This window comes from Myotis yumanensis, unplaced genomic scaffold (assembly GCF_028538775.1).
Source record: "Myotis yumanensis isolate MYYU_CA2020_CCGP unplaced genomic scaffold, mMyoYum1.0.hap1 SCAF_24, whole genome shotgun sequence".
In the NCBI taxonomy this organism is placed as follows: Eukaryota; Metazoa; Chordata; class Mammalia; order Chiroptera; family Vespertilionidae; genus Myotis; species Myotis yumanensis.
In genome coordinates this window covers 11158416-11183232 of record NW_027223775.1, presented here as the reverse complement: position 1 = coordinate 11183232, position 24817 = coordinate 11158416, and the positions used below count along the sequence as shown (strand labels likewise).

Sequence of the window (24817 nt, the reverse complement as noted above, 5' to 3'; positions counted from 1 at the left end):
GATCCATCCACGGTTCTCTCTCCTCACTGATGTTTCTCTCTCTCTCTCCCTCTCCCTTCCTCTCTCAAATCAATAAAAAATATATATTTTTAAAAAATAATTCCTGGGTTGCAGGCTCGATCCCCAGTAGGGGGCGTGCAGGAGGCAGCCGGTCCGTGATTCTCTCTCATCATGGATGTTTCTCTCTCTCCCTCTCCCTGCTTCTCTCTCTCTTTTTAAAATACATAAATAAGAAAGAAAAAGGCTTTGCTAATTACGTTACACAATTTTTAAAATAAAATAAAGATTTGGGTCCAGCCGAGTGGCCCAACCCCAAGAACCTGCCCTATGGGGTCCCCGTCCCCACCTTCTGACCCTGGCCCAGCGGCCAGCACCCCCCAACCCCACCCCGACATGAGGTCATCGGACAAAGACACTCCCACCCTTTCTCCCCTCTTCCTACCAGAAGGCCGTGCCCCCAAATTCCAAAACCGACACAATCCTCAAAATATGAGAAAAAAATTCACCATTTCACCTCGACACCCGGAACGGAATGGGGTTATTTGGTCCCAAAACACGGTGGGATTATTTTTATTTTTCTTCTGTGTCTGCAGGTTCCCAGTGGGTGGGTGGTCCGCCCTGCACAGGGCCTCCCCGTGTGGGGCGATTTCACCCCTAAAATGTTTGGTCCCCAATGTTCTGTCCTGAAGGGTTTTTATTGGGGGGAGAAGGGGAGGGTGGGTGGACCGTGAAATATCTTTTTTTTTGTTCTAATTGCATTTCCCCAATGACCACAGCTCACACACACACACACACACAGACACAGGTCCAAGGTGTGTCAGCGTTTTATTTCCTGCAAACCTGCAGGGAGAACACGAAAATAAAAGAAAAAAAAAACACAATACCTCCACGCACGCAAGCTACCGAGCGAGATCAGAAGCATCTAGAAACTTCCTGTACCTTCCAGACACCGGGGCAGATAAACCTACACGTGTTCTCCTCTATCTACGGGGACATCGGCGCTCTGTCCCGGCCTCACCAGAGTTCTCGTGACAAACCCTTTCTTTCTTCTCTTTATTTCGATGAGAAAAAAAAAATAATAGTAATAATAATCCTCTGTAATAAAAAGCCTAATGTGCTGAGTGTCCGTCCGGTCGGCCGGTCGGCCGTTCAGCCAATCAAAGCGTGATATGCTAATGATATGCTAAGGATGCTCAAATGCTCGCTATGACGTGCACTGGCCACCAGGGGGCAGAGAGTCCAATGGTTAATTAGTTGCTATGACGTGCACTGGCCACCAGGGGGCAGAGAGTCCAATGGTTAATTAGTTGCTGTGATGTGCACTGACCACCAGGGGGCAGACAGTCAATTGATCGACCAGTTGCTATGACGTGCACTGACCACCAGGGGGCAGACAGTCGAATGGTTAACCAGTCGCTATGACGTGCACTGACCACCAGGGGGCAGACGCTCCGACCAGTAGGTGAGCTTGCTGCTGGGGTCCGGTCGATCGGGACTGAGGGAGACGGGCCGGACACGCCCTGGAGCCCTCCCTCCCGCGGTCCCTCCCCGGCTGGCCAACCTCCCGCGTCCCTCCCCGGCCCCGATCGTGCACCGGTGGGGTCCCTCGGCCTGGCCTGCGCCCTCTCGCCATCCGGGACCCCTCGGGGGATGTCGGAGAGCCGGTTTCACCCCGATCCTGCAGGCCAGGCACCGAGGGGACCCCACTGGTGCATGAATTCGTGCACCGGGGCCTCTTGTAATAATAATAAAAATAAAAAACCGTGACATACACTCTCCATAGGGATTGGCAGGGGTGGGTGGGTGTTTGGAACGACCTCCCAGAACCTTCATGAATTCAAATCCCTCCCAGACAAGGAAGAATAGCAACTGAGAGAATTTGGGAAGAAAAACAAGAGTTTCCGGAGGAAACAATGGCCCCATCCTCGCTGGTTACAGGGTCCCCGGTGACAAAGAATCCGAGATAAAATGGTTCGATTTACGTGAAAACATCAGCCGTGCATGTGGCTCAGTGGTTGAGCATCGACCTAGGAGCCAGGAGGTCAGGGTTCGAATCCCGGTCAAGGGCACCTGCCCAGGTTGCAGGCTCGATCCCCAGTAGGGGGCGTGCAGGAGGCAGCCGGTCCATGATCCTCTCTCATCAATGATGTTTCTCTCTCCCTCTTTCTTTCTCTCTCTGAAATCAATAAAATGTTTATGTATTTTTTTAAAAAAATACTCTAATTAATCCTCTCCCACCAACGAATCCGCCTTCAACCTCTTGAGTACTGACGCCTGTGAGGGGTAAAACACATTGGTTGGCCCAATCAGGTGGGGGGGTCTCTAGTGACCCCCAAAATGTTGGCAATATTGTTCCGGGGTGCCCCCTTTCATGGGGGTGAGTCCTGAGAGGCCAACAAGTTCCCCTCGGTCTTTCCCTGTCAACACAGACGAGGTGCCGGCTTTTAATTCGCAGCCCCTCAGAACATCACATAACAGTTGTCACTCATCGTAAACCGGAAGCCGCCGAGGGCGAGCACCTCTTCGCCTTGGGGGGGCCGGCCTGGGAGCTGGGTGGGCGCCCCAGGGGTTTCCTTCTCCACCGTCTGCAGGCACGGGGGGCCGGTCATCGTGGCCCCAGGAGTCTCGGCCTCGAGCTTGGGCGGCTGGACCTCCAAGCCCTCGATCAGCACATCCTCCGGCTCCCGGTCCTCCACCTTCTGCAAGTGGGTGAGGTTCTGCGTGTCTTTAATCCATTCCTGTGGGGACACGCATTGCGATTCAAAGGCAAGAAAACCGAGGCACAGCCCGGCTGGCGTGGCTCAGTGGATAGAGCGTCAACCTGCGGACTGAAGGGTCCCGGGTTCGATTCCTGGTCAAGGGCACATGCCCGGGTGGCGCGCTGGATCCCCAGTGGGGGGCGTGCAGGAGGCAGCCGACCCATGATTGTCTCTCATCATCGATGTTTCTCTCTCTCTCCCTCTCCATTTCTCTCTGAATTAAATAAAAACTTTATTATATATATAGATATATAATAATGTTTTTATTTATATATCCTATATAATAAGTGTTCGGTTGCCTGATCGGCCATTCAACCAATCAAAGCGTAATATGATAATGATATGCGAAGGCTGCCCAACCGCTCGCTATGACGTGCACTGACCACCAGGGGGCAATCAATTGATCGACAGTCGGTATGACGTGCACTGACCACCAGGGGGCAGACAGTCAATTGATCGACCAGTCGCTATGACGTGCACTGACCACCAGGGGGCAGATGCTCTGACCGGTAGGTGAGCTTGCTGCTGGGGTCCGGCCGATCGGGACTGAGGGAGACGGGCCGGACACGCCCTGGAGCCCTCCCTCCCTCGGTCCCTCCCCGGCTGGCCAACCTCCCGCGTCCCTCCCCGGCCCCGATCGTGCACCCGTGGGGTCCCTCGGCCTGGCCTGCACCCTCTCGCCATCCGGGACCCCTCGGGGGATGTCGGGGAGCCGGTTCCGACCAGATCCCGCAGGCCAGGCCGAGGGACCCCACAAGTGCATGAATTCATGCACCAGGCCCCTCTCTCTCTCTCTCTCTCTCTCTCTTTCTATATATATATATAAATATATATGTATGTATACATGATATCATGCTTTCTTACCACTTAGAATTTTAAAAAATAAAGAAATAAAATAAAATGGGCGTGGCCTGAGCATAAAGATACCAACACAAGGGCCCTGTCTCCTCTCTCCCCTCAAGGGAATAGGCACCTGCCCCCCCCCCCCCCAACAGGCCACTGGACTGGAGGGTTATTTCGAGCTGTTATTATTATTTTATTTTATTTTTTTTTTAAGAGCAACCGCAGCAGCAACGGCCGGTCCTCCTTCTGCCACGAGTTTCCCCTTTTTTTGCAGAAAATTTCCATTTACAAAGACTCTCTCTTCTCCCTTCCACGCCCACCCCAACCCACGGGGAACTTCCTGCTTGAAAACAGGTTTTTAATGATTTTTTTTACAGAGAGAGAGAGAGAGAGAGGAAGGGAGAGGGAGAGAGAAACATCAGTGATGAGAGAGAATCATGGACCGGCCACCTCCTGCACGACCCCTACTGGTTGGGGATGGAGCCCGCAACCCGGGCATGTGCCCTTGACCGGGAATCGAACCCGGGACCCTTCAGTCCGTGGGCCGACACTCTATCCACTGAGCCACGCCAGCTAAGGCTCCTCTGTCTTTTTCATCTTTTTAATCTGTCTTTTGTCCGTTTAATTCACACACCCCCGGCACAGAACCTAAGAGTGTCCAGAAAAGTGTTTGTTTTTTTATTTCTTCACCCTTCTGTTACTTGTATGTCCCTCACACCCAAATAGGTTTTAAAAAAGTATTTCAAAATATTCACCTGGCTCCTGCCGGGCCCGTGTGGCTCAGTGGACGAGCGTGGACCTAGGAACCAGGAGGTCCCGGGTTCGATTCCCGGTCAAGGGCACAGGCCCGGGTTGCGGGCTCCATCCCCAGTCGGGGGCGTGCAGGAGGCGGCCGGTCCATGATTCTCTCTCATCATGGATGTTTCTCTCTCTCTCTCCCTTCCTCTCTGAAATCAATAAAAATTATATATTTTTTTAAATTTTTTTTTACAGAAAATGAATTTATGTCGCAGGTGGGATGGAGGGAAGGCTTCTTGTCGGACACAACAGAGGAGCCGCAGCCACGTGGAGGCCGATGGAGGCAGAGGCGGGAGGGAGGGAGGGAGGGAGGGAGGCGGCCACCAGCCCCGGAGACACCCAGACGCTGAGACAGGGAGGAGGGACCCTCCCTGGAGCCCCCAGGGGAGGGAAATGGGGGGGCCCTGGGACTCCTGGATCTCAGACCTCAGACGCCAGGTCTGCAGGGCGGAGAGAGAGAGGGTGAATGTGTGATGTTTGGAGCCCCAGGCAATGGGCCAATCTCTCCCCACGGCTGCCTCTCCAGCCTCTGCTGGGCTCCCCGGGGTGGGGGCCGGGCCCCTGGCCCCCATTGTCCACCAGCTGAGCCCCCCAAACCGCCTCAGCAGGTCCCCCAGTGAATGCAATGCAATGACAGCAGCTGGGGCTGCAAAGAGGAAGTTAGGGCCGGGGCTGGGTTTGCAGGAGGAACACGGCTTCCTGAGACGATCAAAGGGGACGGGAGGCCTTGATCCCTGGGGCTGATTGAGAGACAGGCTGTTTGTCAGCCTCTCTCTCTCTCTCTCTCTCTCTCTCTCACCAAAACGGAAAAAAAAAAAAAAAAAAAAACTGACAAGCAGCTGCTATGAGATCAACAGAGGTTCAAGGGCACTTGAGCGGGAGCCTGGGGAGCACATGGGCTTTTAAGAGTCGGTGGGAGCCCTGGCCGGGGTGGCTCAGTGGATAGAGCGTCGGCCGGCGGACGGAAGGGTCCCGGGTTCGATTCCCGGTCAAGGGCACAGGCCCGGAGGGTTGTGGGCTCGATCCCCAGTCGGGGGCGTGCAGGAGGCAGCCGGTCCATGATTCTCTCTCATCATGGATGTTTCTGTCTCCCTCCCTCTCCCTTCCTGTCTGAAATCAATTTTTTTAAAAATATATTTTATTGATTTTTTTACAGAGAGGAAGGGAGAGGGACAGAGAGTCAGAAACATCGATGATGAGAGAGAAACATCGATCGGCTGCCTCCTGCACTCCCCCCACTGGGGATGTGCCCGAAACCAAGGTACGTGCCCGTGAGCGGGAATCGAACCCGGGACCCTTCAGTCCACAGGCCAACGCTCTATCCACTGAGCCACACCGGTTAGGGCTGAAATCAATTTTTTAAAAAATGATGAGAGAGAATCATGGATCGACCGCCTCCTGCACGCCCCCTACTGGGGATCGAGCCTGCAACCCGGGCCTGTGCCCTTGACCGGGAATCGAACCCGGGACCCTTCAGTCCCCAGGCCGGCGCTCTATCCACTGAGCCACACCGCCCAGGGCTCTCTCTCTCTCTCTCTCTCTCTCGTCGTGGATGTTTCTATCTGTCTCTCCCTTCCTCTCTGAAATCAACCCATCATGATATATCCTACATAATAAAAGGGTCCGGTGCAAATTGTCCCTGGACCAGGAGTACGTCCGGGAGTTCGACCGAGGAGCGGGGCCGGCCTGGGGAGAGGGAGGGAGAGAGGCATCGGCTGGCAGCCATCCGCCGCTAGGAACCCTAGCAGTGCACGAATTTCATGCACTGGGCCTCTAGGATATGTGCGTGTGTGTGTGTGTGTGTGTGTACACATATATATATATGTATTTAATTTTTTAAATATATTGTATTGGAAGCCCCAGTCGCCTAATGGATAAGGCATTGGCCTCCTTAAATATATTGTATTGGCCCTGACCAGTGTGGCTCAGTGGATAGAGCGTCGGCCTGCGGACTGAAGGGTCCCGGGTTCGAGTCCAGCCAAGGGCATGGACCTGGGTTGCGGGCACATCCCCAGTGGGGGGGCGTGTGCAGGAGGCGGCCGATCGATGTTTCTCTCTCATCATCGATGTTTCTGACTCTCTATCCCTCTCCCTTCCTCTCTGTAAAAAAATCAATAAAATATATTTTTTAAAATAAATAAATATATATATATTTTATTGATTTTTGCATATTGTTTTTGTGATGAATCGCTGTGCTTTCATGATGTTCCATTTGTAACCATGAAATCGGGGGTCCCCACAACATGAGGAGCCGTATGAAAGGGGTCGCGGCGTTAGGAAGGTTGAGAACCACTGCTCTTGTGTGTGTGTGTGTGTGTATACACATATATATATATATGTATTTTTAAAATAAAAATAAAAAAGCCCTAACCGGTGTGGCTCAGTGGATAGAGTGTCGGCCTGCAGACCGAAGGGTCCCGGGTTCGAATCCGGTCAAGGGCATGGACCTGGGTTGTGGGCACATCCCCAGTGGGGGGCGTGCAGGAGGCAGCCGATCAATGTTTCTCTCTCATCATCGATGTTTCTAACTCTCTCTCCCTTCCTCTCTGTAAAAAATTAATAAAATATACTTTAAAAATAAACAAATAAAATAAAATAAAAACAGGTCCACAGACTGGGGGGATGGGGGGGAGAAATAAACACAATCCACCCCCCAGAAAGAGAAATTATTTTAAATAGAAATTAAAATGGTGCAGGGGGTGGGGGGGAGATAGAAGACCGTGATGAAGGCCACGGCGTCAGCCCACGCAGGCAGGTGGCTCGTACCTGGAAGTTCCCGTGGTGGGACTCGAACAGCCCCGCGAAGGTGGCCTTGGGGTCCGGAACGCTGGGCATCAGCAGCCTTTTCACTCTGAAAGGGACACGGGGGGGACACGGGGTCAGACGGGGTGACTCCCCGGAGAAGGCGGGGTGCCCCTCCGAGGCCTGAGGGTGACGGGATTCCGACCTCAGAGAAGCAGACCCCACAGGGAACTCTGTCCTCGGTCTCAAGGTCGATGCCGTCCTAACCCCCCCCCCCCCAATTTATACCCAACAGGCACCCCAACCTGAGCGAGCGGGGGAAGCCCACACCGACAGTGGGGTGTGGTCCCCTGGAGAATAGAAGCTTAATGTGCTGCCCTGACGGGTGTGGCTCAGTGGATAGAGCGTCGGCCTGCGGACTGAAGGGTCCCGGGTTCGATTCCCAGTCAAGGGCATGGACCTGGGTTGCGGGCACATCCCCAGTAGGGGGCGTGCAGGAGGCAGCTGATCGATGCTTCTCTCTCATCCACGTTTCTAACTCTCTGTCCCTCTCCCTTCCTCTCTGTAAAAAAATTCAATAAAATGTATTTTAAAAAAAAAAAGCTTAATGAGCTAAGTGTCTGGTCGTCCGGTCGGCCGATCAGCCAATCAAAGCATAATATGCTAATGATATGCTAAGTCCGCTCAACCGCTCGCTATGACGTGCACTGACCACCAGGGGGCAGACAGTCGACCGGTCGACCAGTCGCTATGACGTGCACTGACCACCAGGGGGCAGACAGTCGACCGGTCGACCAGTCGCTATGACGTGCACTGACCACCAGGGGCAGACAGTCGACCGGTCGACCAGTCGCTATGACGTGCACTGACCACCAGGGGGCAGACAGTCGACCGGTCGACCAGTCGCTATGACGTGCACTGACCACCAGGGGGCAGAGAGTCGATGGGTTGACCAGTCGCTATGACGTGCACTGACCACCAGGGGGCAGACAGTCGAAGGGTCGACCAGTCGCTATGACGTGCACTGACCACCAGGGGGCAGACAGTCGACCGGTCGACCAGTCGCTATGACGTGCACTGACCACCAGGGGGCAGACAGTCGAAGGGTCGACCAGTCGCTATGACGTGCACTGACCACCAGGGGGCAGAGAGTCGATGGGTTGACCAGTCGCTATGACGTGCACTGACCACCAGGGGGCAGACGCTCTGACCGGTAGGTGAGCTTGCTGCTGGGGTCCGGCCAATCGGGACTGAGCAAGACGGGCCGGACACACCCTGGAGCCCTCCCTCCCGCGGTCCCTCCCCGGCCCCGATCGTGCACCCGTGGGGTCCCTCGGCCTGGCCTGCGCCCTCTCGCCATCCGGGACCCCTCGGGGGATGTCGGAGAGCCGGTTCCGGCCCCGATCCCGCAGGCCAGGCCGAGGGACCCCACTGGTGCACAAATTCGTGCACTGGGCCTCTAGTGTGTACAGAATTGTGGACAAAAAGGGGGCCATGTGCTACCCTGACCAGCTCAAGGGAGGCCTGCATGGCGGCCTTGCCAACTCAGATACCTAAAGTCACCACAGACCAGGGCCTGAAATAAAAACATTTTTTAAAAAATATATATATTTTTTTTATTGATTTCAGAGAGGAAGGGAGAGGGGGAGAGAGAGAAACATCGATGATGAGATAGAATCATGGACCGGCCGCCTCCTGCACGCCCCCCCACTGGGGATGGAGCCCACAACCCGGGCCTGTGCCCTTGACCGGGATTCGAACCCGGGACCTCCTGGTTCACAGGTTGATGCTCAACCACTGAGCCACACTGGCCGGGCTGAAATGAAGACTTTTAAACTAGCCCCGGCTGGTGTGGCTCAGTGGATAGAGCGTCGGCCTAGGGACCGAAGGATCCCGGGTTCGATTTTGGTCAAGGGCACGGACCTCGGTTGCTGGCTCGATCCCTGGCCATGGTCAGGGTGCGTGCAGGAGGCAACCAATCCGTGTCTCTCTCTCTCTCTCTCTCTCTCTCTCTCTTTCTCTCTAAATCAATGGGAAAAATATCCTCAGGGTAAGATTAACCAAAAAAATCCCCCCAAAATATGGGTTCAAGTAGTGACAGGCAGCCAGGACCCATGGATTGCTTTGTTACAATATCACCCCAAATATTGATGATTGGAATATCGATTCTTTTTAGCCGAAAGCCGTTGAGGGGACCGCTCTGCCCTCCCCCACCCCCGGCCTGATAACAAGGCGTCGATATTTCCTTTTTGCAAAGGAAGTTTCTGTCTGTCGGGGGCACCCCCTTCTCCCTTATCAGGGGATGAAGCGCGAGGGTTATCACGGAGGTGACGTCGAGAGAGTTCTACCCAGAAAACCTTTATCTACCGTTCATTTCCTTCCTGCGTCTTCTTTCTTTGTCATTTTTTTGAAATTGATTTCAGAGATGGAGAGAGAGAGAGAGAGAGAGAGAGAGAGAGAGAAACATCCATGATGAGAGAGAATCATGGACTGGCTGCCTCCTGCACGCCCCCTACTGGGGATCAATCGCACAACCCGGGTGTATGCTCTTGGCCAGGAATCAAACCGTGACCTCCTGGTTCCTAGGGTGATGCATATTGATAGATGGATGAATGGACGATGGACAGATGGATAGATAGATGATGATAGATAGATAGATAGATAGATAGATAGATAGATAGATAGATAGATAGATAGATGATAGATAGATATAGATAGATGATAGATAGATAGATGGATAGATAGATACATAGATAGATATGTAATGTGTGGATGGATGGATGGATGGATGGATGGATGGATGATGGGAGGCAGGGAGGGAGGGAGGGAGGGAGGGATGGATGGATGATGGATGGATGGATGGATCAATACATAGAAATGGAATAGATCCCAATCTATATTATAAAAGACCAGTGGCCGTAAAGCCATAATGACCAAACGACCAGTCACCAGGAAATGCATTAATGGGTCTCGCCGGCGTGACGGGTCTGGGGTCTTGCACGTTTTCGTGAGCTGGGCCTCTATTCTGTAAATATATAGATTGATAATAGATGATTAATAAATGGATGGATGGATAGATAAATGGACGGATGGATGGATGCACAGATGTAGGTACGTGCCCTTGACTGGGAATCAAACCCGGGACCCTTTGGTCTGCAGGCCGACGCTCTATCCACTGAGCCACGCCGGCCAGGGCTGAAATCAATATTTTTTTAAATATATTTTTGTTGATTTCAGAGAGGAAGGGAGAGGGAGAGAGAGAGAGAAACATCCATGATGAGAGAGAATCGTGGATCCGCTGCCTCCTGCACCCCCCCCCACTGGGGATCGAGCTGGCAACCTGGGCACGTGCCCTTGACCGGATTCGAACCCGGGACCCCTCAGTCTGCAGGCCGACGCTCTATCCACTGAGCCACACCGGCCAGGGCTGAAATCAATATTTTTTAAATGGGTCGAGCAGTGTAGGAATGGGACACTCCGCTAAATAACTGTATTGGATAGTTTTCCTCTTTCCCCCAAGTCTGTGTGTCTGTCGAGACCCCACGCGAGGGCTGTCCTTACCTCCGGAGTTTCCACACACACAGGAGGAGGAGGAGCAGGAGCAGGAGGGTGGCCAGGCCGTAAATCAGAACGGGTTTGGGGAGCACCCTTTCCTCCTGGCACGAATCTGAGGCGGAGCAGAAGGAGATGCGGTTAGTTTTCATCGGGAAAGTGGGTCAGTCCGTCCTGAATCCGGTCGGGAGGATCTTGGAAAGAGAGAAGGGTCCTGGGACAGACACGGGTCAGGGAGTGGAGGCCCCACACACTGGCTTTCGGTTATCGACTATCAGCGATCCATCATCCATCCATCCACCCATCCACCCATCCATCCATCCATCATCCATTCATCCATCATCCATCCATCCATCTACTCAACATGTATCTATCTGTCTATCCATCCATCCATCCATCTATCCATCCATCATCCATTCATCCATCTATCCAATATCTGTCCATCCACCCACAATCCATCCATCCATCCATCCACTTACCCAGCATGGATCTATCTGTCTATCCATCCATCATCCATCCATCCATCCATCCATCCACACAATATGTATCTGTCTATCCATCCATCCATCGTCCATTCATCCATCTATCCAATATCTGTCCATTTATCCATCCATCCATCCATCCACCCATCCATCCATCGTCCATTCATCCATCTATCCAATATCTGTCCATTTATCCATCCATCCTCAATCCATCCCTCTACCCAACATGTATCTACCTGTCTATCAATCCATCCATCATCAATTCATCCATCTATCCAATATTGTTCCATCCATCCATCTACCCAACATGTATCTGTCTACGAATCCATCCATCCATCATCCTTCCATCCATCCATCCAATATCTGTCCATCCATCCATCATCCATCCATCCATCATCCATCCATCCATCTATCCATCCATCCATCCATCATCCATTCATCCATCTATCCAATATCTGTCCATTTATCCATCCATCCATCCATCATCAATCCATCCCTCTACCCAGCATGTATCTACCTATCAATCCATCCATCATCCATTCATCCATCTATCCAATATCTGTCCATTTATCCATCCATCCATCCATCATCAATCCATCCCTCTACCCAGCATGTATCTACCTATCAATCCATCCATCATCCATTCATCCATCTATCCAATATCTGTCCATTTATCCATCCATCCATCCATCCATCATCAATCCATCCCTCTACCCAGCATGTATCTACCTATCAATCCATCCATCATCAATTCATCCATCTATCCAATATTTGTCCATCCATCCATCATCCATCCATCTACCCAACATGTGTCTGTCTATCAATCCATCCATCCATCATCCATCCATCCATCCACCCATCCATCACCCATCCATCCATCCACCCATCCATCACCCATCCATCCATCTACCCAACATGTACCTGTCTATCTATCCATCCATCCATCCATCTATCATCCATTCATCCATCTATTCAATATCTGTCTATCCATCCATCCATCATCCATTCATCCATCCATCATCCATAGATCCATCCATCTACCCAACATGTATCTGTCTGTCTATACATCCATCCATCATCCATTCATCCATTTATCCAACATATGTCCATCCATCCATCATCAATCCATCCATCTACCCAACATGTATTTATCTGTCTATCCATCCATCTATCCATCATCCATCCATCATCCATCCATCCATCTATCCAATATCTGTCCATCCATCCATATATCCATCCATTCCTCCCATCCATCCATCCATTCCTCCATGCAACATGCATCTATCTGTCTATCTATCCATCTGTCCATCATCCATTCATCCATCTCTCCAATATGCATCAACCTATGAACCAGGAGGTCACAGTTCGATTCCCAGTCAAGGGCACATGCCTGGGTTGTGGGCTTGATCCCCAGTAGGGGGCGTGCAGGAGGCAGCCAATTTGTGGTTCTATCGTTGATGAACGATCATTATTACCTCGTGGCTGCCCCCTCTGCTGGTGGATCACCTCCGACCAGTCGCTGGGGTAGGTTGTGCTGGATGGATAGGTGGGCATCGTGGTGGTCACTCTGGCTCGAAAGGAGTAGCATTTCTCAGCGTCCAAGTCCTGGATGGTCACGTTGCAGGTTCTTTCTGCCTTTGGCTGGAGGAGGGAAAGCAAACAGAAAGGTCGGTGACCTGATGTGCAGGTAGATGTGTAGATAAGTAGCTGATATAGAGGATAGATACATGCATGGATAGATGGATGATGGATGGATGGATGATGGATGGTTGGATGAGTGGATGGATGGATGGTGGGTGGATGGATGGATGGAGAGATGGATGGATGGATGGTGGATGGATGGATGGATGGATAGATGGATGGATGGATAGATGGATGGATGGATGGATGGGTGATGGATGGTTGGATGGATGGATGGATGGATGGATGGATGGGTGGATGGATGGTGGGTGGATGGATGGATGGATGGATGAGTGGATGGATGGATGGATGGATGGATGGATGGGTGGATGGATGGATGAGTGGATGGTTGGATAGGTGGATGGATGGATGGATGGATGGATGGATGGATGGATGGATGGATAGATGGATGGATGGATGGATGGATGGATGGATGAGTGGATGGATGGATGGATGGATGGATGGGTGGATGGATGGATGAGTGGATGGTTGGATAGGTGGATGGATGGATGGATGGATGGATGGATGGATGGATGGATGGGTGATGGATGGTTGGATGGATGGATGGATGGGTGGATGGATGGTGGGTGGATGGATGGATGGATGGATGGATGGGTGGATGGATGGATGAGTGGATGGTTGGATAGGTGGATGGATGGATGGATGGATGGATGGATGGATGGATGGATGGATAGATGGATGGATGGATGGATGGATGGATGGATGGATGGATGGATGAGTGGATGGATGGATGGATGGATGGATGGATGGATGGATGGATGGGTGGATGGGTGGATGGATGGATGGATGGATGGATGGATGGATGGATGGTGGGTGGATGGATGGATGGATGGATGGATGAATTGATGCATGGGTGGATGGATGGATGGATGGATGGATGGATGGATGGATAGGTGGGTGGATGGATGGATGGATGGATGGATGGATGGATGGATGGATGGAATGATGATGGATGGATGGATAGGTGGATGGATGGATGGATGGATGGATGGATGGATGGATGAGTGGATGGATGGATGGATGGGTGGATGGATGGATGAGTGGATGGTTGGATAGGTGGATGGATGGATGGATGGATGGATGGATGGATGGATGGATAGATGGATGGATGGATGGATGGATGGATGGATGGATGGATGAGTGGATGGATGGATGGATGGATGGATGGATGGATGGATGGATGGATGGGTGGATGGGTGGATGGATGGATGGATGGATGGATGGATGGATGGTGGGTGGATGGATGGATGGATGGATGGATGAATTGATGCATGGGTGGATGGATGGATGGATGGATGGATGGATAGGTGGGTGGATGGATGGATGGATGGATGGATGGATGGATGGAATGATGATGGATGGATGGATGGATAGGTGGATGGATGGATGGATGGATGATGGATGGATGAGTGGATGGATGGATGGATGGATGGATGGATAGGTGGATGGATGGATGGATGGATGGATGGATGGGTGGATGGATGGAATGATGATGGATGGATGGATGGATGGATGGATGGATGGATAGGTGGATGGATGGATGGATGGATGATGGATGGATGAGTGGATGGATGGATGGATGGATGGATGGATAGGTGGATGGATGGATGGATGGATGGATGGATGGATGGGTGGATGGATGGATAGGTGGATGTATGGATGTATGGATGGATGGATGGATGGATGGATGGATGGATGAGTGGATGGATGGTTGGATAGATGAGTGGATGGATGGATGATGGATGGATGGATGGATGGATGATGGATGGATGAATAGGTGGATGGATGGATGGATGGATGATGGATGGATGAATAGGTGGATGGATGGATGGATGGATGATGGATGGATGAATAGGTGGATGGATGGATGGATGGATGGATGGATGGATGGATGGATGAATAGGTGGATGGATGGATGGATGGATGGATGGATGGATGGATGAGTGGATGGATGGTTGGATAGATGAGTGGATGGATGGATGGATGGATGGATGATGGATGGATGGATGGATGGATGATGGATGGATGAATAGGTGGATGGATGGATGGATGGATGATGGATGGATGAATAGGTGGATGGATGGATGGATGGATGGATGATGGATGGATGAATAGGTGGATGGATGGATGGATGGATGGATGAGTGGATGGATGGTTGGATAGATGAGTGGATGGATGGATGGATGGATGGATGGATGGATGGATGGATAGGTGGATGGATGGATGGATGGATGGATGAGTGGATGGATGGATGGGTGGATGGATGGATAGGTGGATGTATGGATGTATGGATGTATGGATGGATGGATGGATGGATAGATGAGTGGATGGATGGATGGATGGATGATGGATGGATGGATGGATGGATGATGGATGGATGAATAGGTGGATGGATGGATGGATGGATGATGGATGGATGAATAGGTGGATGGATGGATGGATGGATGATGGATGGATGAATAGGTGGATGGATGGATGGATGGATGGATGGATGGATGGATGGATGAAGGATGGATGGATGGATGGATGGATGGATGGATGGATGAGTGGATGGATGGTTGGATAGATGAGTGGATGGATGGATGGATGAGTGGATGGATGGATGAATTGATGCATGGGTGGATGGATGGATGGATGGATGGATGGATAAATGGATGGATGGATGGATGGATGGATGGATGGATGGATGGATAGGTATTTGATAGATGATGTGATAAATATACAGATTGATAATAGCTGATTAAAGGGTGGATGACTGGATGGACAGGTAGATGATAGATCATATGATAAATGTGTACATTGATATTAGATGACTAACGAATGGATGAATAGATGGAATAACGTTTTGTCTTCGTCCTTGGAACAAAATTTCCTTCCCTCAGGCATCTGGACATCTTGGGTAAATTTCTCATTTTTGCCCAGTTCTTTGCCTCAAAAAAAAGAACCAGCAAAAAACGAACAACCAACCAAAGAAAAATACCCAGCCCAAGAAACAGGAGGTCACCATTCAGTTCCAAGGCAGAGCACCTATAATCCACGAGCAATTCCTTTAAATAAATCTCAATACCTCCTTCTCTCTCTCTCTCTCTCTCTCTCTCTCTCTCTCTCTCTCTCTTTCTTTCTCTCTCTTTTCCTCCGTCTTCTCTCCACCTCTCTCTCTTCTCTCTCTTCATCTCTCTTTTTCTCCATTTCTCTTCCTCTCTCTTCCTCTCTCTTCTTCTCTCTTACTTATTCTCTCTTCCTCCCTCTCCCTCTCTCTTCTATCTATCTATCTATCTATCTATCTATCTATCATCTATTTATCTTCTATCATCTATCCATTATCTGTTTATCATCTATGTATTTATGTAGCATCTATCCATTCATCCAACATTGAATCCATCCTTCCATGCACCATCTACCTATCCATCATCTATCTGTCATCTACATATCTATCCTTTATCTATCTACTATCTATATCTATCTATCTATCTATCTATCTATCTATCTATCTATTATCTATCTATCTATCTATCTATCTATCTAAGCTATAATCTATTTATCTATCATCTATTTATTATCTATGTATCATTTATGTATCTGTCATCTATCTTCTATTATCTATCGATCATCTATTTATCTATCTATCATCTATCTATTTATCTATCTATCCATCATCTATTTATCATCTATTTATCTATCTATCATCTATCTATTTATCTATCTATCCATCATCTATCATCTATCTATCTATCATCCATCTATCTATTTATATATCTATCATCTATCTATCTATCTATCTATCTATCTATCCATCTATCTCCATGTGTCTTCAGAGTTAGCATTCTGGGGACGTTCCATCACAGGGGCCCCGAGAAGATGCCCCCCCCACTCACCTGCCACTCCCCGTCAAAGGGGCCCTTGTACTGGACCTCGTACCGGAGGTCCCTCCAGGGCAGGTCGGGACACGCCACCGTCACGGCTTCCTCCCGCCACAGGACGCGCAGACCCCTCGGCGCGTTGGGTTTCACTGAGGAGGGGGGACGACACAGGGGTGGGCACCCGTGCACAGAAGGGCACCCCTCGTCCCCCAGTGACCGCGGTCAGTTTGCTCAGAATCGCCTTCTTCGGCCCGAGCTAATTCCTCCTTTATTTTTATTTTTTTAATATATTTTTATTGATTTCAGAGAAGAAGGAAGAGGGAGAGAGAGATAGAAACATCCATGATGAGAGAGCGTCATGAATCGGCTGCCTCCTGCACGCCCCTACTGGGGATCGAGCCCACAATCCGGGCATGTGCCCTTGGCCGGGAATCGAACACGGGACCTCCTGGTTCCTAGGCCAACACTCAACCATTGAACCACACTGGCCAGGCAATGTAGAACTCTATCTATCTATCTATCTATCTATCTATCATCTATTTATCTATCTATCTATCATCTAACTATCTATATCTATTTATTTTCATTTATTTCAGAGAGGAATGGAGAAGGAGAGAGAGAAACATCCATGATGAGAGAGAATCATGGATCGGCCACCTCCTGCACGCACCCTACTGGGGATCAAGCCCACAACCCGGGCATGTGCCCTTGACCTGGAATCGAACCGTGACCTCCTGGTTCCTAGGTCGACGCTCAACCACTGAGCCACACCGGCCGGGCTCCCTCCCCAGTAGGGGGCGTGCAAGAGGCAGCCGATCCTCTCCCATAGCACCCTCCACAGCGCCCTCTGCCGTCTGCCTCCGACTTGCATGAGTTTCTTGGCCGTGGAACGTTCCGAGAGGCTGGCGTCTTTGTTGTCGGGGTGAGCACGGGGGTCCCTCGATCGGGGAGGAGAACGGGCAGTGCTTTCCCTCTGGGTGGCACTTACAGTAATCGGCGATCCACAGGCTCCTGTCCTTGAGGCTCTGGGTCCCATTCCAGATGGAAAAGTTGAGGATCGTATCGCCTTTGGCCACCAGGAGGCAGCCAACCCGGCGTCCGTTCTGAAGGAGGTAGTTGGAGCATTCACTGACGTTCATTCCTTTAAATCTGTGGGTTTTGTTGTTTTTTTTAAAAAAAGAGAACCATTTAGCCAGAGAACGTATTTGGAAATAATACATATCCCACATAATAAAGCCCCAATATGCAAATTGACATGATGGCGGAATGACCGGTCGCTGTGACGCACACTGGCCACCAGGGGGCAGACGCTCAACGCAGGAGCTGCCCCCAGCCCGCAGGCCCTGAGCAGCGGTTGGTGAGAGAGCTGGGGGGGCCCCGATCACCCCACCAGTCGCCGGCCAGGCCGAGGGACCCTACCTGTGCACAAATTTCGTGCACCGGGCCCCTAGAATGTATAATAATTAATCCTCACCCTGGGATATTTTTCCAGTGATTTTTTTTTAATGGTTATTTTTTTAAATATATTTTATTGATTTTTTTACAGAGAGGAAGGGAGAGGGATAGAGAGTTAGAAACATCGAGGAGAGAGAAGCATCGATCAGCTGCCTCCTGCACACCTCCTACTGGGGATGTGCCCGCAACCCAGGTACATGCCCTTGGCCGGGAATCGAACCCGGGACCCTTCGGTCCGCAGGCCGATGCTCTATCCGCTGAGCCAAACCGGTTAGGGCTTAATGGTTATTTTAAAAATATTTTTATTTATTTATTTTTTAAATATTTTTATTGATTTCGGATGGGAAGGCAGAAGGAGAGAGAGAGAAACATCAGTGATGAGAGAGAATCATGGATCGGCCGCCTCCTGCACGCCCCCTACTGGGGATGGAGCCTGCAACCCGGGCCTGTGCCCTAAACCGGGAATCGAACCCGGGACCTCCTGGTTCATAGGTCGACGCTCAACCACTGAGCCACACTGGCCGGGCTCGAGCCCCAGTAGGGGGCGTGCAGGAGGCAGACGGTCCGTGATTCTCTCTCATCATAGATCCTTCTCTCTCTCTCTCTCTCCCTCTCCCTCCCTCTCTGAAATCAGTAAAATAAAACAAAAATTATGAAAATGGAGACATAATCTCCGGTAAGGATTTAAAAAAAAAAAAAAGAAAAAAGAAAAAAAAATAGACCTTAAACCCAAGCTGTGACTAGATCAATATTTGCCCCCTTAAAGTGTAGAATAAGGTTAGAATCTCAGAGGGAAGGTGGGGGAGAGGGAGGGAGGGTGGGGAGAAGATAATTAACTAAAGGCCTTGAATGTATAACCCATGGACAATTGGGGGTGAGGGCCTGGGGGTGGGGGTCAGGGGGGCAGACTGAGGGGATCAATAGCGGGGAAAAAAGGGGACATATGTAATTCTTTCAACAACAAAGATTTATACAGAAAATCATAAATAAGCCCTGGCCGGTGTGGCTCAGTGGATAGAGCCTCGGCCTGGGGACCATAGGGTCCCGGGTTCGAATCCCGGCCAAGGTCATGGGCCTTGGTTGCGGGCACAACCCCAGTGGGGGGCGTGCAGGAGGCAGCCGGTCGATGTTTCTCTCTCATCGATGTTTCTAACTCTCCGTCCCTCTCCCTTCCTCTCTGTAAAAAAATCAATAAAATATATTTAAATAGAAAATAGTAAATAAAACAGCGTAGGTCCCGTAATCCATGAACGGGCTGGTGCTTGGAAAATCCATGTGAGTCATCTCTGTCCCCACGTGGAAATTTGGGGCCCTTATCTGCCCCCCACCACCCCCACCCCCGTGAGACTTGTGTGTTCGAAATCTATTCATCTTCACGTCTCTCCCCTGCGCACGCCTCCCGTTAATCTCACGGGCTATCAAACCACGGGGAACCGACCACACAGCACACGCCAGGGTTCACAGAATTGATACTAAATTCATTGGAAAGAAAAAAAAAAAACGATTCAAGATGAATAAGGCTCTAGTGCAGCGGTTCTCAACCTGTGGGTCGCGAGCCCTTTGGGGGTCGAACGGCCCTTGCACAGGGGTCGCCTGAGACCGTCGGAAAACACATCTATAATCACATATTGTTTTTGTGATTGATCCCTGTGCTTTCATGATGTTCCATGTGTCACCATGGAAATCCGTCCTGCAGATCAGATGTTTCCATGACGATTCATCACAGCAGCCACATGACAGTGATGACGTAACAACGAGAATAATGTTATGGTTGGGGGTCCCCACAGCATGAGGAGCTGTATTCAAGGGTCGCGGCCTTAGGGAGGTTGAGAACCGCTGGTCTAAGACAAAGACAGACCCCGGCTGGTGTGGCTCAGTGGATAGAGTGTCGGCCTGGGGACTGAAGGGTCCCGGGTTCGATTCCCGGTCAAGGGCACAGGCCCGGGTTGTGGGCTGGATCCCCAGTAGGGGGCGTGCAGGAGGCAGCCGGTCCAGGATTCTCTCTCATCATGGATGTTTCTCTCTCTCTCTCTCTCCCTTCCTCTCTGAAATCAATAAAAATATATAAAACTAGAGGCCCTGGTGCACAAAATTCATGCAAGACTAGGCCTTCCTTCCCCCAGCTGCCGGCACTTTCTTGCCTCTGGCACCCGGGACCCGGGCTTCCCTCACTGCCCCGGCTTCATCTGGAAGGTCGTCCGGAAGGATGTCTGGTCTAATTAGCATATTTGCACGTCTATTATTATAGAAATCCTATACAATAAAAGCCTAATATGCTAGGTGTCTGCTCGGCCGGTTGGTCGTTCAACCAATCATAGCGTAATATGCTAATGATATGCTAAGGCCGCCCACCTGTTCGCTATGACGTGCACTGACCACCAGGGGGCAGACAGTCGACTGGTCCACCAGTCGCTATGACGTGCACTGACCACCAGGGGGCAGACAGTCGGCTGGTTGACCAGTCGCTATGACGTGCACTGACCACCAGGGGGCAGGTGCTCCGACCGGTAGGTGAGCTTGCTCCTGGGGTCCGGCCGATCGGGACTGAGCGAGACGGGCCGGACACGCCCTGGAGCCCTCCCTCCCAGGGTCCCTCCCCGGCCCCGATCGTGCACCCGTGGGGTCCCTCGGCCTGGCCTGCACCCTCTCGCCATCCGGGACCCCTCGGGGGATGTCAGGGAGCCGGCTTCGGCCCCCATCCCTCAGGCCTCTGGTACGTACATATATTTTAAAAAACAATATATTTTTTTTAACACAGGGCCCGGCTTTTTTACTTTTTTCCTTCCCCCGGACACTCACCCGTAGAGAAAGGTCAAGCTGGTCCCCGGGGGCTGGTTGGCGTCCCAGGTCACCTGCACGGTTTCGAAATTAAAGTTGATGATCTGATGTTCGAACGCGCCCCCTGGGGTCAAAACAGGCGAATGCGGGAGAGGCTCTGAGGGTTGTGAAGCGACATCGGCATCTTGTCGGAAAAATGACACAGTGGCTCAGGGGTTGGCGTCAACCTGTGAACCAGGAGGTCCCGGGTTCGATTCCCGGTCACGGGCACAGGCCCGGGTTGCGACCTCGATCCCCAGTAGGGGGCGTGCAGGAGGCAGCCGGTCCATGATTCTCTCTCCTCATGGATGTTTCTCTCTCTCTCTCTCTCACTCTCCCTTCCTCTCTGAAATCAATCAATCAATCAATCAATCAATAAGGAAGGATGACCCAGCCAATGGACACAGGCCTCCCAGGATCAGGGCAGAGAAAACCTTGCCAGGAATAGGAATGTCCGGCCAGTGGGCTGTATGAGGCCCGAGAAATCACTTGATATTAGAGATGAGTTCATTCCATGTTTGACCAAACATAACAGGCCAATATTTTTTTCAAATCATTTACTTATTTATTTTTAATATATATTTTTATTAATTTCAGAGGGAAAGGGAGAGGGAGAGAGAGAGAGAGAGAGAGAGAGAGAGAGAAACATCCATGATGAGAGAGAATCATGGACCAGCAGCCCCCTGCACGCCCCCTGCTGGCGATCGAGTGTACAACCCCGGGCATGTGCCTTTGACCGGGATTCGAACCCAGGACCTCCTGGTTCACAGGTCGATGCTCAACCACTGAGCCATCCCAGGCCAGGCTAGCCAGCTAAGTTTTGCTTTATTTTCTTTCTTTTAAAATATATTTTATTGATTTTTTACCGAGAGGAAGGGAGAGGGACAGAGAGTTAGAAACATCGATGATGAGAGAGAAGCATCGATCAGCTGCCTCCTGCACGCCCCCGACTGGGGATGTGCCCGCAACCCAGGTCCATGCCCTTGACCGGGAATCGAACCCGGGACCCTTGAGTCCGCAGGCCGACGCTCTATCCACTGAGCCACACCGGTTAGGGCTTTTTTTTTTTTTTTTTTCCTTTTTTTTAAGCAAACGGATGTGTAAGTGGATACTTTTGCACGACCCGTGACGGATGCTATAAATATCCAAATGGCCCCTTAGCAGGAAAAATTAATTCCCACCCCTTGTTGTGACTTATAGGCACGGGTGTGGCATGATGTCACCTCCGGGGGAAATATTAATCAGAATTTTTTGGCGTCAGGAAAGAAAAAAGAAGGAGGAGGAGGAGGAGGAGGAGGAGGAGGAGGATCTGCCTGTTTGAAGGGTAAAAAAGTAGGAGAAATTCGCCCCGATTCTCAACTCAGCACACGCCCACCTGTGGCTTATCATTTGCTTTTTTTTGTTTGTTTTTTGGGTTTTTTGTGTTTTTTTTTTTCATTGAAAGTGAATCCTGCAATCAGTTAAGATGATGCACCCTTAGCCTGTTTTTTTTTTTTTTTTTTGTGGGTTTTTTTTTTTTTTAATCCTCAGGTGAGGATATTTTTCCATTGATTTTTGGAGACGATGTAAGGGAAGGAGAGAGAGAGAGAGAGAGAGAGAGAGAGAGATTGTTGTGAGAGAGGCACATGGATTCGTTGCCTCCCACACCCGTCCCAACCCAGATACCCGCCCTGACCGGGATTCGAACCCGGGACCCTTCAGTCCCCTGCCTGATGCTCTAACCACTGAGACAAACCGGCTATGGCTCTTTTTAAAATATATATATATATTTTTTTTTCACTCAGTGGATAGAGCGTCGGCCTGCGGACTGAAGGGTCCCGGGTTCGATTCCCGTCAAGGGCACCTGCCCGGGTTGGGGGCTCCATCCCCAGTAGGGGGCGTGCAGGAGGCAGCCGATGCATGATTCTCTCTCATCATGGATGTTTCTCTCTCTCTCCCTCTCCCTTCCTTTCTGAAATCAGTAAAAATATATATATATTTTTTAAATATACTTTTTCCATTGATTTATTTAAGGGAGAGCGGAGAGGAGAGGTTGGGGGAGAGAGAAACATGAGAGAGAGAGAGAGAGAGAGAGAGAGAGAGAGAAAGAGAGAGAGAGAGATTGATTAGCTGCCTCCCACACAAGCCCCTAATGATCCCACAACCTGATACCTTGACCGGGAATCGAACCCGCCACCCTTCCATCCAAGGTAATCAATAAAAATATATCTTTTTAAGAGACACTCTTTCCATTGGTTTATTCTAGAGAGAGTGGAGAGAGAGAGAAACATCCATAAAAGAGAGAGAGAGAGAGACATCGATTAGCTGCCTCCCACACAAGCCTCTTATGAGCCTACAACCTGATGCCTTGACCGGGAATCGAACCCGGGACCCTTCTATCCACAGGCGCGCGCTGTATTCATTGCGCGCTGTATCCATTGCGCGCGCCCTCTCCATTGCGCGCGCCTTCTCCATTGCGCGCGCCCTCTCCATTGCGCGCGCCCTCTCCATTGCGCGCGCCCTCTCCATTGCGCGCGCCCTCTCCATTGCGCGCGTCCTATCCATTGCGCCACCGCCCCCAAAGCCACCTCCTTGCCAATTTGCTGCAGAAAAGAGTGAGTTGGCCCAAGAGACCTTAACGCCCTCCCCCCCCCAAAAAAAGTGGGGGGGGATGTTTTAAACGAAGGGGGTTTCCGCCACCAGGAACCCCAAGTCCTTCCTTACCGGCTCCTATGAGATGTGCCAGGAGGACGAAGACCGCCGCGGGCGCCCCAGGCGGGAGCGCACAGGTCATCCTGGGGCTTCGGCGGGAGGGAGGGGGGATGGAGGCGGTGGGTGGCCCCTCCGTGCGCCCCGATCTCTCCCTCTGCGTTCCTGGGTCATCTGCGCAGGGCACCCCGCTTTTTAAAAGGGCAGGGAGAACAGTAGGGAAGTGACTACAGGAAACCAGCTCACGTAACATGACCGAAGGGAGATGACTCTTCGCATATATGACCTTAACCTAAGGACGCAGACCACAGGGGGGGGGGGGTCGGGGCCTGGGGAGAGGGGGTGGGGGTGGGGGCGGGCGGGAGGGGGGAAGCGGACATAGGTAATCCTTTCAACAATAAAGAATTTCATTTCATTTCATTTTTTTATTTCATTTCATTTCATTATTCTTTTAAATATATATATTTTATTGATTTTTTTACAGAGAGGAAGGGAGAGGGATAGAGAGTTAGAAACATCGATGATGAGAGAGAAACATCGATCAGCTGCCTCCTGCACGCCCCCCACTGGGGATGTGCCCGCAACCCAGGTCCATGCCCTTGACCGGGATTCGAACCCGGGACCCTTCAGTCCGCAGGCCGACGCTCTATCCACTGAGCCACACCGGTCGGGGCTCATTTTATTATTTCATTTATTTCATTTCATTTCATCATTTTATTATTTTATTTTATTATTTTGTTTTGTTTTGTTTTATTTATATTGTTTTATATTTTTTGAGCCATAAAGAATTTTTTTTTTTTCCCCCAAAAAAACGTCATTGAATTGGGTACTTCCCATGGGGGAATTACACTGTGTGTGAACTCTATTTCGGTAAAGCTGTTAGATTTAAAAATAATAATAAAAATAAATTAATAATAAAAATAAATAAAAAACAGCCCCAGCCCAGTTTGGCTCAGTGAATACAGCGTCGGCCTGCGGACTGAAGGGTCCCGGGTTCGATTCCCGGTCAAGGGCATGGACCTGGGTTGTGGGCTCCGTCCCCAACCAGTAGGGGGCGTGCGGGAGGCGGCCGATCTGTGATTCTCTCTCCTCATGGATGTTTCTCTCTCTCTCTTCCTCT

At 50.8% G+C, this 24817-nt stretch overlaps 1 protein-coding gene across 1 annotated transcript; it reads right to left on the bottom strand.

Annotated features, from left to right (window-relative positions):
- Positions 1–1607: 1607 nt before the first annotated feature.
- Positions 1608–23782, bottom strand: CRLF2 (cytokine receptor like factor 2). The gene is made up of 8 exons (XM_070402677.1): positions 23713–23782; positions 20992–21094; positions 17726–17886; positions 16753–16886; positions 12652–12817; positions 10704–10809; positions 7167–7251; positions 1608–2738 (listed from the first exon to the last, which is right to left on the bottom strand). The coding sequence occupies exons 1-8, from the start codon at positions 23780–23782 to the stop codon at positions 2460–2462; spliced, it is 1104 nt and encodes a 367-aa protein (XP_070258778.1). The 3' UTR covers positions 1608–2459.
- Between the last annotated feature and the right edge of the window lie 1035 nt (positions 23783–24817).